This window comes from Ambystoma mexicanum, chromosome 10 (genome assembly GCF_040938575.1).
Source record: "Ambystoma mexicanum isolate Mex_15411 chromosome 10, UKY_AmexF1_1, whole genome shotgun sequence".
In the NCBI taxonomy this organism is placed as follows: Eukaryota; Metazoa; Chordata; class Amphibia; order Caudata; family Ambystomatidae; genus Ambystoma; species Ambystoma mexicanum.
In genome coordinates this window covers 1185712677-1185726974 of record NC_090932.1, presented here as the reverse complement: position 1 = coordinate 1185726974, position 14298 = coordinate 1185712677, and the positions used below count along the sequence as shown (strand labels likewise).

Sequence of the window (14298 nt, the reverse complement as noted above, 5' to 3'; positions counted from 1 at the left end):
CTATGGATTTAGCCATCAAGAAAGAGAGATTGCATTTATATTGCCCACTCTATGGACATAGCATTCTCAGAGAGAGAGGATGTGATGTGTCTAAATCCTGGCTTCACCACGTTTAAAGATTGTGTGATCCTGGGCATGTCACTTTACTCTCTATACCTTCCTTATCTACCCGACTTTTTTTTAAAGAAAGGTGACTGCAAGCATTACGCGTTGTATGAAAACGCTGCAGAATGTAATGTGGGCTGTCTGCGCCCCCTCCCTGCAGGATACTCCGGCCGTCCCCAGCACGGGGAAGCCCTCGCGCCTGGAGCTCGGGTGAGGGGCGGTGCAGGCGGGATGAGAAGTGCAGGCAGGTTGTGGCTCTCTTCTTCTGTCACATGACCACTTTATTCGATCCGTCACTCGCTGTATCCAGTCTCCCCCTGAGGTCCCCGGCCCAGGACACACACACAGCCCCTCCGCGCCGGCTGCTATTACACGCAGAAGATGCTGTGGGGAGGTCCTTCTGCCCGCCTTCTCCGCCCTCACATCTCTGCCTCCTCCTCTCCTCCAAGTCCCCGGCTCTCTGTGTACAACAGTAAGAGGAGCTGAAAGGGGACGGTCTGGGGAGACGTTTTCACACTGCGGGGCGCCGGCGGAGCTGCCCCTTGGAGAGACCAGGCGAGCACCCACTGCTTCCGGACACGTGAAGCTGAGAGCTGCGGCGCTGCGGGGAGGAAAGGGTCTGGCGGTCTCCCACCCCACAAGAGTGGACAGAGGGTCTCCTGACACCTGGGGCTGATGGTGGGGCGTTTGGCACCCCAGAAGAGGACTGGGGGCGGAGTGCACGCCTAGAAGTGTACTGGGGACGGGCACCTCCGGGAGACATCCATTGACACCTGGGACCGAGGACTGCCACCATCTCAGGGGAGAAGGAAAGCTCCTATCTGCAGACTCACCTTTACCAGGAGGAGAATACAGTGAGGGGCTGCTGAGGAGGAGCGCGGGACATCGCTCACTCGGAGAAGTCCACTGGGCTGCTGTCAACCTCTGGATTGGGGGGACTGCCGTCATCCAGAGAGGGCTGCCTGGCTGTTCCAACCTAGTGGAGGACGGAGGCTCTGCCGGCACCCCTGCCTCTGGGCTGCTGTCATTCCAAGAGGACTGCGGGCTGCTGTCACCTCGTGCAGTGAGGGGGTGCCGGCCCCTGGCAAAGGGCTACAGGCTGCTGTCAACTCCTGGACTGGGCGGCAGGTGTCATTCCAGTAGGAGTGAGTGCTGCTGTCACCGCTTGGACTTGTTGACTCTGACCACTTAGAGGAGGACTGAGGAGCTGCTGTCACCCGCTAGACTGAGCTCCGCCTGGCACCCCGCGAGGATTGAGTACCGGGAGCAGCTCTAGCCCCCTGGACTAGGGCGCTGCTGTCAAAGGCTGTCAGCTGGGGAGGCGTGCGCGGGCTGCTGTCACTCGGGGAATGGAGTGTCAGACTGGACTCCTGCCTGTCCTGCTCTCCGCCCTGGCAGTCCTGGCTGGCTGCCTCGACCTCTTCCAGTCAGGTGAGTCTGGGTTGCACATGTCCTCCAACCTGAAGGGGGGCGAGGGGTCCAGTCCCTGTGGCTGCTGTTGGGGAATTAGTGTTCTTGTCTGCTCGTGTTCCTATTATACGCATATGATAAAGTGCTTCATGCGCCCCGAACTGGCTTCGCAGAGCATCCTGGTGCACTGGGGGTCGTGCACAGCAGACCATAAAACAGTATAATACTCCACGACAAAACACAACACTCTGGCGCCTCGGAACACAGCATCGTTACGTACACGGACTCATATATTTCACATAAACCATCACCTCTCTACATCAGCACATCGAAGCAACACCCCATGCGTAATACAGACCGTAACGCAACAGCACGACATCATAGCAACACGCCAACACATAACACCACCAAACGTAAAATCACGCCCTAGCGCGTTATCATTAATCCGACATCGCAGCAAACATCGCCACTTCGCAGCAACACGCTGTCAAATGATAAGACAACAACTTACCATCCTGCACGGACCCTGACATCACAAGATCGCACAAGGTTACATGACATCACACTAAAACAACTGCACATCATAGCAAGAGCCCAGCACATCATAACACTATGACTCGCCATCATATCGTACAATCATAGCACCGCATCCAGAAGCCTCGTATCACAACAGGGCAGACTTGCTTGACATGATGAAGTCATATTCACACAATCTAACATGCCACCACATCACACCCACATCCCAACAGACCATCACAGCATAACGCGATGACACAGCACCACCCCATCCTAACAGCACACAGTCACACCACCCATCATAAAACCACATCACAACAAGACCCCATGACACAGCCCCTCAAAATAACACCAATAGCTATCACAGCACATCATCGGATCATCACACCACATGCTATCACACGCCGACACCGTGCCCACCCCCCGTCTGCCCCCATACACACTGGTGCTTTGCGGGGGGTGGGGGACACTGAGACGACGAACCCTCACCTCTCTCATTGCCAGCTTGCCTGATTCATGGAATTATCTTTGCGTAAAAAACAGATGTGCGCGCCATTCTGCCCGAAAATCCCCGTTTGGAGTATGGGGATTTTCGGGCAGAATGGAGCGCAAATCTGCGTTTTACGCGCAAATAATTCCATGATTCAGTTGTTGCAGGGGCTATGTGGAGTACCCGAGTCTCCAGTCCCCGTGGAGAGTGAGTGGGCGCAGAGGGGCAGGTGGGTGGGGGCACCTGTCAAGCAGTGCAACTTAAGGAAACGCGTGTTGTGCATCCACGGGAAGAGGCAGGCCCGAGCTCGCCTCCGAATCCCTGCGCATTTCGCATGGCTAATGGGGCAGAAGGAGGAAAGGGCGGCCGTGCTCACGTTGTTTGTAAAGTGCGCAAAGCGCCGGCTCCTTGAGCTCGGGGGGCCGCCGGGTTGGTGTGTGGTCCTGGGAAGTGACGCGCAGCGAGGGGAGTTCCGTCGCTCGGAGGGGAGGCCGCCGTGGGCGGTCGCGGAGCCCCGCACGGCGTCCCCTGCTGCGCTGCGCAGGCCACCGCGACTCGCTGAGCGCAGGGAGCCGCTTGTCGCAGCCGGGCGGTGCTCACGTTACGCGCAGCCGGGCGGAAACAGACACCGGGGAGTTCAAGGCAGGAGAGCTTAGCCAGGACTTGATTGCTAAGAAAGAAAAAACATTTCTTTTGTGGTTGTGGTGAAAAAGAAAACCAGTTCAGCTAGTTAAGCGCCCAGGTTCAAGGTGGGTGGGGGCAGGGGCGCGGTAAGGTTGCAAAGGACGGCATGTGTGCAGTGGAGCGCCAGGCTGCGTTACAAGTTGGGGCGCTCCAGCTGTCAACATTAGAGTGGGGGTTAGGACGTCCACGGTGACCCCCTACCCCCTGCCATCCCTCTGTGGGATGACTGGTCTGCATGGAGCAGCCGTGAGCTATTCTAGAGTTATATCCGAACGGCCGGAAGGCTTGGGACAAAGCAGGTGTATAGAAGGTGACCAGATTTTCAAAATAAAAAACCGGGACAGCTGCAAACATCAAAGTAGGACCACAAAACTACCCCTTTACCCTCCTTCAACAACCGTTTGCTGGTCGGATCACACAGTAAATAATATATACTTTCCAACGCCAGCACTGCTCCATGATATAAACTCTGTTGTTCTACCTGTAAATGTAAGCATTAAAAAGCAAAGGTGCCTTTACATACGTTGATAAATACCTGCTTCTTAGCCAGTCTCCCGTGGCACGATGTTAATGCATGGGGCCGTTACCTGAAAAGTTGGAGGTTTGAATCCATCACGGGATGACGGTGTTGTGGTGTAAAACTCTCCATATATTTGTTTGATGTTTAAATGTCCTGTAATTGGTCACTTCCCTTTCCCCAAAACCGGGGCCGGTTTCCGGTTTTTAAATAGAAAAATCTCTCGGGACGGGCCAATTCTGGGACTGTCTCAGCGAAACCGGAACGTCTGGTCACTAGCGCTGGCCAAATGGCGAGCACTTGCCGGGTCCGTGATCCGGCAACAGATGTCTGGCCGGATCTCGGGACCAGGCCTGCCTCAGCCCCGGCCTGGCCTAATGCGGCTCCGAGCCCCCAGGTTCGCCAAGGGTCAAAGACGCCTCAGGCTCGGTGATGAAATCTGCGCTGTGTGAGTCCACACAAAGCATATTACATTACCGAGCCCCCAGCATCGCCGAGGGAACACAGCGAGTCTGAGGGGTGGTGAAATATGCCAGCAAAGATTCTGGTATTTGTAGTCTCACAGTCAAGATGGGGGTAATGTCACAATTGTACACATTTTGCCTACCATTTTTCTCCTTATGTTTTTAAAAGATATCTTGAAACGTACACAAACCACGGTAAGGTACGTACACAAATGTGTATATCCTTACATATATTTGTGTGTGTACCTTACTATGGCTTGTGTAATTTTCAGGCCATTTTTTTATAAAGCAGAGCATTGTTGAAAGTTGAAAGGCAAACAGTGGGGTGTGGGGGGGTGAAAAGTGGAGATGAGAGTGCAAGTGAGCTTTAAACATTTGCCCAGGATATCATGGGGCAAGAGGGTTTGCAATCCTGAAGACTTATTTTTCCTGATTGTGGCCCTTTGCTGCTTTTCAGGGCACAAGGAAAGGATACATGTGGGTGGACAATGTTGCTTTTTTCAGAGGGCAGACACAGCACCCCTTTGGGCAATGGCATAACACAAAATGTGGGGGACCCCTGCAAGGCCTGTTGAGCCCCCCCCCCCACTGGGCATGGGCAGCATGGGCCCTCCTGCAAGGCAGAGGCTGCCCATGCCCAGTGCCAGTGCCCTTGGGCGTTTTTGATGCCGACAATCTTGCTCAAGTGTTTGGCTACCAGGATTGCACCCAGGTTGCACATTCCCAGTGCTGAAGCTTACCCACAAGACCACATAACATTGTCATCAAAGCACATGACGCATATTTGGATATTTTGTTTTTTAGGGAATAGTGCACTATAGATTAATGGGTTTAAAAGGTGAGCACCTTTTATATTTTGCCAGTGTAGTTATTGTACAGAAGCAGCATGAAAGAAATCGCAGCATTTTAAAACTATTATTTTGAACATTTCCTTTGGGCGTAGTTCAACTCCCAGTTCCTCACCCTCTGAACTGTCTCCTCAGAACCCCGCCCCCTCCTTCAAACTCCGCTCCCACCCCAGCCCTTGTGAGATCCCTCTTTACATTTGTTCCATGTCCACCACTGCTGGTCACCCTTGGTGTATGGTCAGTTGAAGGCATGACATGTGAATGGCTCTGCCCCAGCCCCCTCTGCTTTCAGAGTTAATGGCTTGCTGGCATTCACCCGCATCTGCCCCTGCCCTCGCGTGCTTCAGATGCACCGGCTTGTCTGACATGATGTGACTGATTTTGCCACAGCGCTCTCGCGTTGCAGAGATGAGACATTGGCTAAGCTGACTCTGACCCACCACTGCTGTCTCTACTGCTGTGCTGGCTTTGCTCCCCTGCCACTGGCTGCATGACTGCATGCGGCAATTTCGCCCCGGAACCAAACCCTTTCTGATGTACCTACTGGTCATTTACACAGCTGTAGGGTGACCAGATTTAAAAAATAAAAAACCGGGACAGGGCAACTAACATAAAAGTAGGACTAACTCTTGAAAGTGGCTGCCAATGTACTACACTTCAGTAGCATTTGGAGGAGAAGGGGGTGTAAGTGTTCAAATAAACACGTTATTGATATTTTATTTCTATTGCGCTCGTACACAAGTGATTCAGAGCGCGAAATGTTATGTTATATGCATTTATCACAAACGAACACTATCTTAAGTTGTAAAATGCAGCATTTTTTGTGCATTCCTGCCTGCCAGCTAGGAGGACCTACTACCAAAAACTGGGACCACTGCAGTTTCCAATGGGAGCATAATCTTGAGAAAGGGGGACACAGCAGCAACAACCGGGACAGTCCTGGCAAAACCAGGACATCTGGTCACCCTACACAGCTGACACTGTCCCAGCTCTGCCCCCTCATTCAGAAGCGAATGTCCTTGAAATGTGGCTGGAAATGGTACTGTCCCGAGCCCAGCGCGCTATCATGGAGCGCCTACATCCTCGGTCGATCTGGGAGAGAACCAATGCAAAAGAGCCTGCCATCTCTGCGCGCAAAATTTTGTGTTTTTTCTTCAAAGTGTTTTAGTGGTGGGGGCTCATTTCTGTTAATCTTTGTGGCAAAACGTGCATTTTGAGCACTTTGGGTCTGTAACATCGGACAAAACAACTAGATAGACAATGCACTCACCCATCAAACTGGGCCACATAGCAGGAAACAAGTGGCCAGCACTAGCCCTTTGGGACAGTACTTTGGCATCGCCCTAGGCCAGTCCTACCTGATGTACCAGCCTCTCTGATGCGTTTGAGCCTGTTGAACCCCTGCATCCTCCCTGAAGTAGGAGCGCCTTTGACAGGTGTCCGACCTTCTCCCACTCCGCCAAACCCTAAAGTCCTGACTCAATGAAGCGTCTGAACCTGTTGCACTCCTACACCATCCCCAAAGCTCTGTTCTCGTCTCTAATATTTGGATAACACTATCCTAGGCTCAGACTTATTTGGGAGACACCGGGCACTGTTCCGTTCCCCAATGCAAATCTGACATGTGACTGACAACTTCCCAGCCCTACTGCCTATCAGCAAGGTTGGCCTCTCTGGCGTGTGGCCATCCTGGGCCTAGCCCATGTTCTGGCTTATTGTCACAATGTGTTTCCATGTGCTCACTAGGCGGTCAATACCCAGGGGTCAAGTCCTTAAAAAAAGGTGGAGGGGCTCATTAACATACCAATTGAATGTGATGTCACCAGAAATGAGTTTATCAAGGTGCCCTCTGAACAAAGTGTGGGAACTCCTGAAAAAGTGGGGAGGGGACTCTGTCTACCCACATGTACATCAACATGAGTCCTACCAATACCTGGTTGCTCTAGTGTGGAATTGGCAGAATAGCACTCACAGGTTTTGCCCTGTTTTGAAGTGATAGCAGGAGCAAGCTCTGGAGAAGGGCAAATAGCCACAGGGAGCGCAGAAGCAGGGACGGTGTTACAGCCTCTCAACCTTTTGAAATGAAAGGGGCCTCTTGCCCCATCACAACTACCCCCATGTTGTCAGTCAGCAGTCTTGTAACACTACAATACATTCCTTTCTCTATTTTCGTTATATGGCTTAAAATCTGAGCTCGGATATACAGAAGTGTTATCACCTCATTGGGCCTCATTACGACTCAGGCGGTAACCATGGCTCTAGTTGCGCCATGGTTGCCGTCAGTATTTTACTAACTCCGCCATGGTGAATGGCGGAATTACCGCCCCATTCCAAGGTTGGCGGTGCAGTAATTCACCATTGTCCCTTCCCCATTCCCATTTTTGCCCCCATAGGGCTCAATGGGAATGGGGAACACAGTAATTACGGTACCGCAAATTGCGGTAGCGTAATTATCTCGAAAGTCCCTTTGCGGGTTCCTTGTTTAACGGCTGGTAAAACCAACCGTTAAGCTCGGGACACGCAAAGGGACCTCGTAATTAGGCGGTAAGGGTTTAACGGCGCCGACACCTTTTTATGGCGCTGTTAACCCCTTACCGCCTGGGTCGTAATGAGGCACATTGTCTTCTAACACTGGTTACTCCACACCAGCCACTTGCTGACAAAGAAGGGTTTATAATTCTTCAGTGGGCATTTACTGTTTATGATCCCTGCTGGCTGGCCGTCTCGTGATAATGAGCAGCTACTAATGTTATCTTTGTCGTCAAACGTGCATGCAAAACCTACAAGCAGGGGGCAGAGAACACACACGGGTCTGTGCAGAAAACACTCAAGTGCATACAGCATGCTCTGAACATGTATTTTTACTCTATAGAAAGCACATATAAAACACTCGTATCTACCTACACAGCTCACGGGATATAGGTGCAGTGCAGAACACACATGCTCGTCAACAATCACGCACATGTGTGCCTTTGGCATAGCTTTATATAGTTTGCAAAACAATTCATTGTGGTCACTTCAGGAGTATTAAGTAAGCATGGGAAACTGACTAAAATTACTAATAAGTATAATACTCTATGAGACACACACGCTTACAATGAAGAACTAGTGATGAGAAGGAGAATAACGAGAAAGAGTATCAGACATCTTAAATCTCAATCTTGACGTCTTGTGTACGATGCTCTAAAGCTCAACACAGAGCTTCGTCCATCCTATAAAAACTGGACTCGGAGTACCAGAGCTCGAAGACTACAGATGGATTCTGAATCCATGTAAAATTGTCTCAAAAACAAGAATTCAAGAGCATTTTGGAAATTGATTAATAACTTAAAGCCTACGCACTCTGATATCCAAATTAATGCAGTTACTGAACAGTTTTGGGTGGATCATTTTATGGCTCTTTTTTCTCCTACCACTATTCACGAGACCATCTCTGTGCACTCTTATCTTGGTGATGCCCCATATATGGATTGTGAATATTTTAGACCTGGTGTTGTATACAGAACATTACAGAATCTTAGTTCCTCTTGCACAACGGGGTGGTAGTGGACTCTCTAATCTCTTATTTAAGAGTGATTCCATCAAATGGGCAGAAGTGTTGTCAACACCCTTTCAAAACATCGCCTTCGTGGTCATCTGCCTTTGTCACTCCCATTTACAAAAGTGTGGATAGATCTTGCATTCGAAATTATCATCCAATTACTATCCAAGATGCAGAAAGTAAAGTATTTGCTTCCATTCTTCTTTGACATCTGGAATCTTGGATATCTGTCTATTTGTGTTGCCTCTCTTGATCTAGGCTCTGCTTTTGATGCAGTGGGTAAAAATAAGCTATGGCTTAAGCTTCAGAAGTGGTGTATTCCACCTGGTCTTCTCAGGCTCATTGTATGTGTGTACTCCAATACTAGCATACAGGATTGACTGAACACAGGTGGTCTCTCTAGATCCATTCAAACTGCTTGTGGAGTTCACCAGTGTTGTGATTTGGCCTCCTGCCTTTTTAATTTATATCTTGCAGATATTGATGTTAATCTAAAATCGGCAATTTTGGTTTCACCCAAACTATGTCACTTTAGACCACACTCCCTGGCGTATGCTGGTGGCTTCCTATTATTTGACTGCACTGGAGTGGGTCTGCAAAAACTGATAAATGCCTTTCTCAGTTACGTTGAGAAACACCCCTTGAAAGTCAATCGGGAAAAGACAGTGGTTCTACAACGTTCTAAACTTAGAAATAAGAGCACTTATTCTTGGAGGATTAAGGACACCAAAATAAAGACAATATTTTATGACTCATTTAGGATTCTTGATTTATTCTAAATCATGTATGGGACATCTGAAACAATGGTTCAGGGACCACATTCATGCATTGCCCTCTCAAACAAAAAAGGTTGATCACAAGTACTGCACATGTTCTTTATAAAAAGCCAGCAATATCTTTTTACGAGAGAAAATTGGTGCCAAAATTAATATATGGCATAGAGACTTATCCAGCCAGTGTGACAAATTGTCTTTCTACTCTTGAGGCCATATTCTGGCAAAAAACACTTTGACTTCCAAACTCTTTATCAATTGATTCCATACGACATGAACGTGGCATAACTTCTTTACAGGCAAGAGCTGACTGGAAACTTTTAGCATTATATCGACAGATTCTATGTCCGATTAAGGGTTCCTTATTTGAAGACTTTCATAACATCGTGCAAACTGAGGGATGTGCCTGGGCCTGTTCAATAAAGACTAGATGCAATATCATACTTGGCAATATGAATCCCACCACTGAAGACCTTGTGAATTTTCCTGCAAAAGTAAAAATATCTCTATGTTATTTTGATTGGACTACTACAATAAATTTGCTGCCTCATATCAATCCCTAAGACATCTCCATACTGATTAAAAAAAAGCTAAGTAACACTGCACCCTTTTTATGCATCTATCCTGATTGACTCACCAGCTCTATCTGTCTACGTTTCCGGTGGAATCTTATACTTATTAAACAAACTCTTGTTCGACATCAAATTATCTCTCTCAAACAACCCACCTGTCACTTTTGCCTCATACCTGGCATAGTTGAATCATTAAAGCATTTGGTAACTGAATGTTTGGTGTTGGAGGATGTTCGATCACGCTATTTTTGGAAATATCCAACCACATTGCATACTGTTGGTATAGGACCATTCTGGCATTTATGTCTAGCTGGGTGCACAACCTCCTTGAATTTACAATTGGACACAGCAAGGTGAATCCTGGACCTTTTTTAAAATTTTTAATTTCTGATTTTTTGCGTATATTTCTCTATCCTGTACATGGTTTGAAATTAATTTGAAATGTATTTGAATAAATTGATTTTTTAACTTTCATTAACTTTTTTAACTAATTGTAAGCTATATACGATTAATAAATAGTCCATAGACGCCCCTCTGCAAGAAAGAACATGGCCCATTGACCTGTTCTTTGGGAAGGTACCCACTCAAGAGTTTGCAGCCACACTTTAGCTCAATGTACCTTTCACAGGTGGGAAATATCCATTTGCATATCAGTCTTTGTCCCGTCCACATGGGCAGTCCACCACCAAAATGCTATGGCAATTCCCTTCTGAACAAGAGTACCAACAGCAACCCCATACACGTGTTTCAGCCTTGTTGTGCCTCATCAGGGAGGTGGAGCTGTGCCTCTCTGAGTACAGTGAGCAAGGGGTCCATGTCTGGATGACCCTAGGAAACTTAGTGTGACTAAACCTAAGTCCCTTAAAGAATCACAAAATAGTCCATAGGCGCCCCTCTGCGAGAACGAACACGGCCCATTGACCTGTTCTTTGGGAAGGTACCCACTCGAGAGTCCGCAGCCACACTTTAGCTCACTATACCTTTCACAGGTGGGAAATATCCATTTGCATATCAATCAGTCTTTGTCCCGTCCACATGGGCGGTCCAGCACCAAAATGCTATTTTAATTCCCTTCTGAACAAGAGTACCAACAGCAACCCCATACACGTGTTTCAGCATTGTTGTGCTTCATCAGTGAGGTGGAGCTGTGCCCCTCTGAGCACAGTGAGCAAGGGGTCCATGTCTGGATGACCCTAGGAAACTTAGGGTGACTAAACCTAAGTTCCTTAAACAATCACAAAATAGTCCATAGGCGTCCCTCTGCGAGAAGGAATACAGGCCATTGACCTGTTCTTTTAGAAGGTAACCACTCGAGAGTCCGAAGCCACACTTTAGCTCACTGTACCTTTCACAGATGGGAAAAAGCCGTTTGCATATCAGTCTTTGTCATTCATATGTTGTTATTATAACCATCATGTTGAAATGGGCCCCCCTACACATATTTAGCCGGACCTGCAAAGGAGTCCATGTTTGGTGTAGCCAAATCACAGGTTTGCTGTGCCCTTCAGGTGAATGATCTTAGGCCCAAATCTACCGTGACCAACGCCACTGACCTCTGTTTGCACAGTCCTGAAACCGTATTTATAAGCCAAACTCCAATTCAGCCCAGGCGATGATTCAAATCTCTGATCCGCATCGAAGCCCAATGCACCATTTCTAATTTCACCTTCGCCCGATGCACGGCCATCACCAGTGGCCAACACGCCTAGCAGAAAACTGGCGCAGTACACGCATGAACCCCCGAGCTGCTAAGCCCCTGCGAGCCCTGCCACTTTTAGCATGTAGCCATGATATTACATGGCCTTACTGGCGGGCACTGTGTTAATGCGCGCTCAAGATCTGTAAGAAGGTGTATTTCCCTCAAAGAGCTTCACCTCGGTCTTTGAAAGATTGCTGTGCACATCATTTTCCAGGGCAACACATGTTCAAAACACGATAAGCTTGCTTCAACCCCAGAAGGGTGTGAACGAGGATTGTGCCTTTCCCATGAAACCCGGCTGGACGACCGTCATGACTCTAGCACCACAATATGGCTGTGTCTACAGTATTTACAGAGCACACGTGTGTAATGTCCCTAGAGCGTACAGAACACACCGTATGTGCAGAATAAGACATGTGTAAAAACATGCAGTGTTCATAGCACACATCTGCATATTACACACACATGTATAAGTGGCACAGAACGCATATGTCTACATACGTAAAACAATGTGTATACAACATTGGTAAATGCACATGTGCATTATGCAGAGGGTGTGCAGATTGCTCATGTATGCATACAGTATGTGCAGAACACAGACACTTGTACATACCAAATGCGCATAATGCATCTTTGTGTAATGTGCATAGTGTATGCAGGACACACACGTGTGCAGTAGTAGTTCATTTTTAATTGCCAAATGGCCGGCGAGCTAAAACCAACGAAGAGACAAAAAAGTGCACAGTAGTGCCCCCCACCCCAACCCCCAGGGCAGGAGAAACTAAGCTGACGTGCATGCCAAATGGGCCATGCATGGCTGCGGCATAGAGCACCCCAAACAAAGCATGGCCCATTGGGGAATCTGGTGAAGTCACCGCATGGAGAGGAACCTCCCCTGTGCCATCTCCTCACACAGCCGCTGGAAGAAGCGTTGGGGACATCAAGGTTTCAGAGCCTCGGATATGCAATGTCTTCATGCCTGGGACTCTGGACAGGTTGGCTCAGAATGAATCGAGGTCCGATGTGCAGGCCATATGCGGTCTGAAACGGAATGCCTGCAGGTGAAGCAGTGGGAGTGGGAGTGGGCGCAGGAATGGTGCAAGCACATATGCATGCCAAAAAAGGTGTGTGTGTACATGTGCACATGCGCCTGTGGGTTTGTGGTGGTGCATGTGTGTGCATGTGAACATGTGTGCGTGTACGGCCGGGGCAAGGCGGATTTATTGTTGTGACACTCCGACACAGGCACTGTGCTACAGTGGCAATAATAGACTTTATTGTGGGGCCATGGCTGATGAAGATGTAATTCGCAGATATAATGGGGACATGCAGCATGAACATGTTCTTTTACAGGGAGATGCTCGCATTTATTGTGGGGACATGCATCATAAAAACGTGTTTTACAGGGTAATGCTGACTTAAATTGGGGGACGTGCATCATGAAAGCTTTTACAAAGCAATGATGGCATAAATTGTGGGCACAGCATCATCTAAATACTTTACAGTGGCATCACTGGCTTATGTCGCGGACACAGGCGTCATAAGGTATGTTTTACATATTCAATACTGGAATATATTGGGGGCATGTGTATCATGAACCAATGGAACATGTCATGGCTTTTTACACATTTTTTGCAAGAATAGTTGAGTAATATGCATAATTTCAACACATTACTGTATTGTAAACATTTTTATGTGTGGTAAACTTTTCAATCACCCCTTCAGTGCCCCTGGTTTCTCATTACCCATAGTTGTGACAATTTGTAGAAACTATGTATGCCCCATACACTTAAAAAAATAGCCATGCTTGTATTGGCAGAGCATGCATGTTAAACAGTGTTGAAACCTATACAAGCTAAACATGTGTAATTGACCTTGTGTTTGCTGAAAACATGCGTATATACACCATGTGAAGAGCACACACATGATTCTGTGCACAGTAAGTGAATGACACAACACAGAATCGTGTAGATAGTCTGGACTCAGATCACACATGTAAGGTGCATACATGATCTGCTGGGAGAGAAGGTGGAAGGTAAGGGGATCGGGGGCAAAGGGACTGCTTTCTACTTCTTGCTGATGTTCTGGCTTTAGTTTTGTTTCATGTGTTGTTGAATTATTGTGTAATTGTTCTAGCCTGTCTCTTCAGCTCTTCTACATCTTGGGGCTCTAGGTCTGCCTGCTTGTCCCCAGCTGTATGTGTCCTCCCCCTCTCCTTGCTTCCCAGCTTCCCTTGTATGCCCCCGCTCTCCCCAGATTTCCCAGTGTCTCACGGAGTCTTTCTTCTTCGCTTTTCCTGTCCCCCGCTTCCTACTCCCCAGAATTCCCTGCCCTTACTGCTTTCTTTCTCCTCACCCCTCTCTTCTCTACTTCCTTTCTCTGCCTCCTCTACTTTCTGATCACCATATTCTCTCGGCTTCCTCTCTCCTCACCTTCCCTTCCCATATCGCCCCATGAATCATCTCCCTTTAACCCCTCACATCCTGCCGGTTTTGTCTTCCTTCACTTCTTCAGCTCTAGGCTACATTCTACCCATCGCTCTTTGTTTTCTATGCCCCATTTCGCCTCTGCTCTCCCAAATTTTCCATGCCTACTTCTTCCCATTGTTCCCCTCTGACCCATCCTTCTTTCTCCCAGTTTTCCCTGCTCCCTCTCTGAATTGTCTTTCTTCAGTCGCCC

The 14298-nt window shown here is 48.3% G+C and overlaps 1 protein-coding gene across 1 annotated transcript in view; it reads left to right on the top strand.

The window, feature by feature from the left end:
• Positions 1–576: 576 nt before the first annotated feature.
• Positions 577–14298, top strand: part of KREMEN1 (kringle containing transmembrane protein 1) — a 403359-nt gene continuing 389637 nt past the window's right edge. Inside the window, exon 1 of the mRNA XM_069619171.1 lies at positions 577–1536. Coding sequence (XP_069475272.1) covers positions 1455–1536 — 82 coding nt within the window. The 5' untranslated portion in view covers positions 577–1454. The remainder of the gene's footprint in view (positions 1537–14298) is intronic.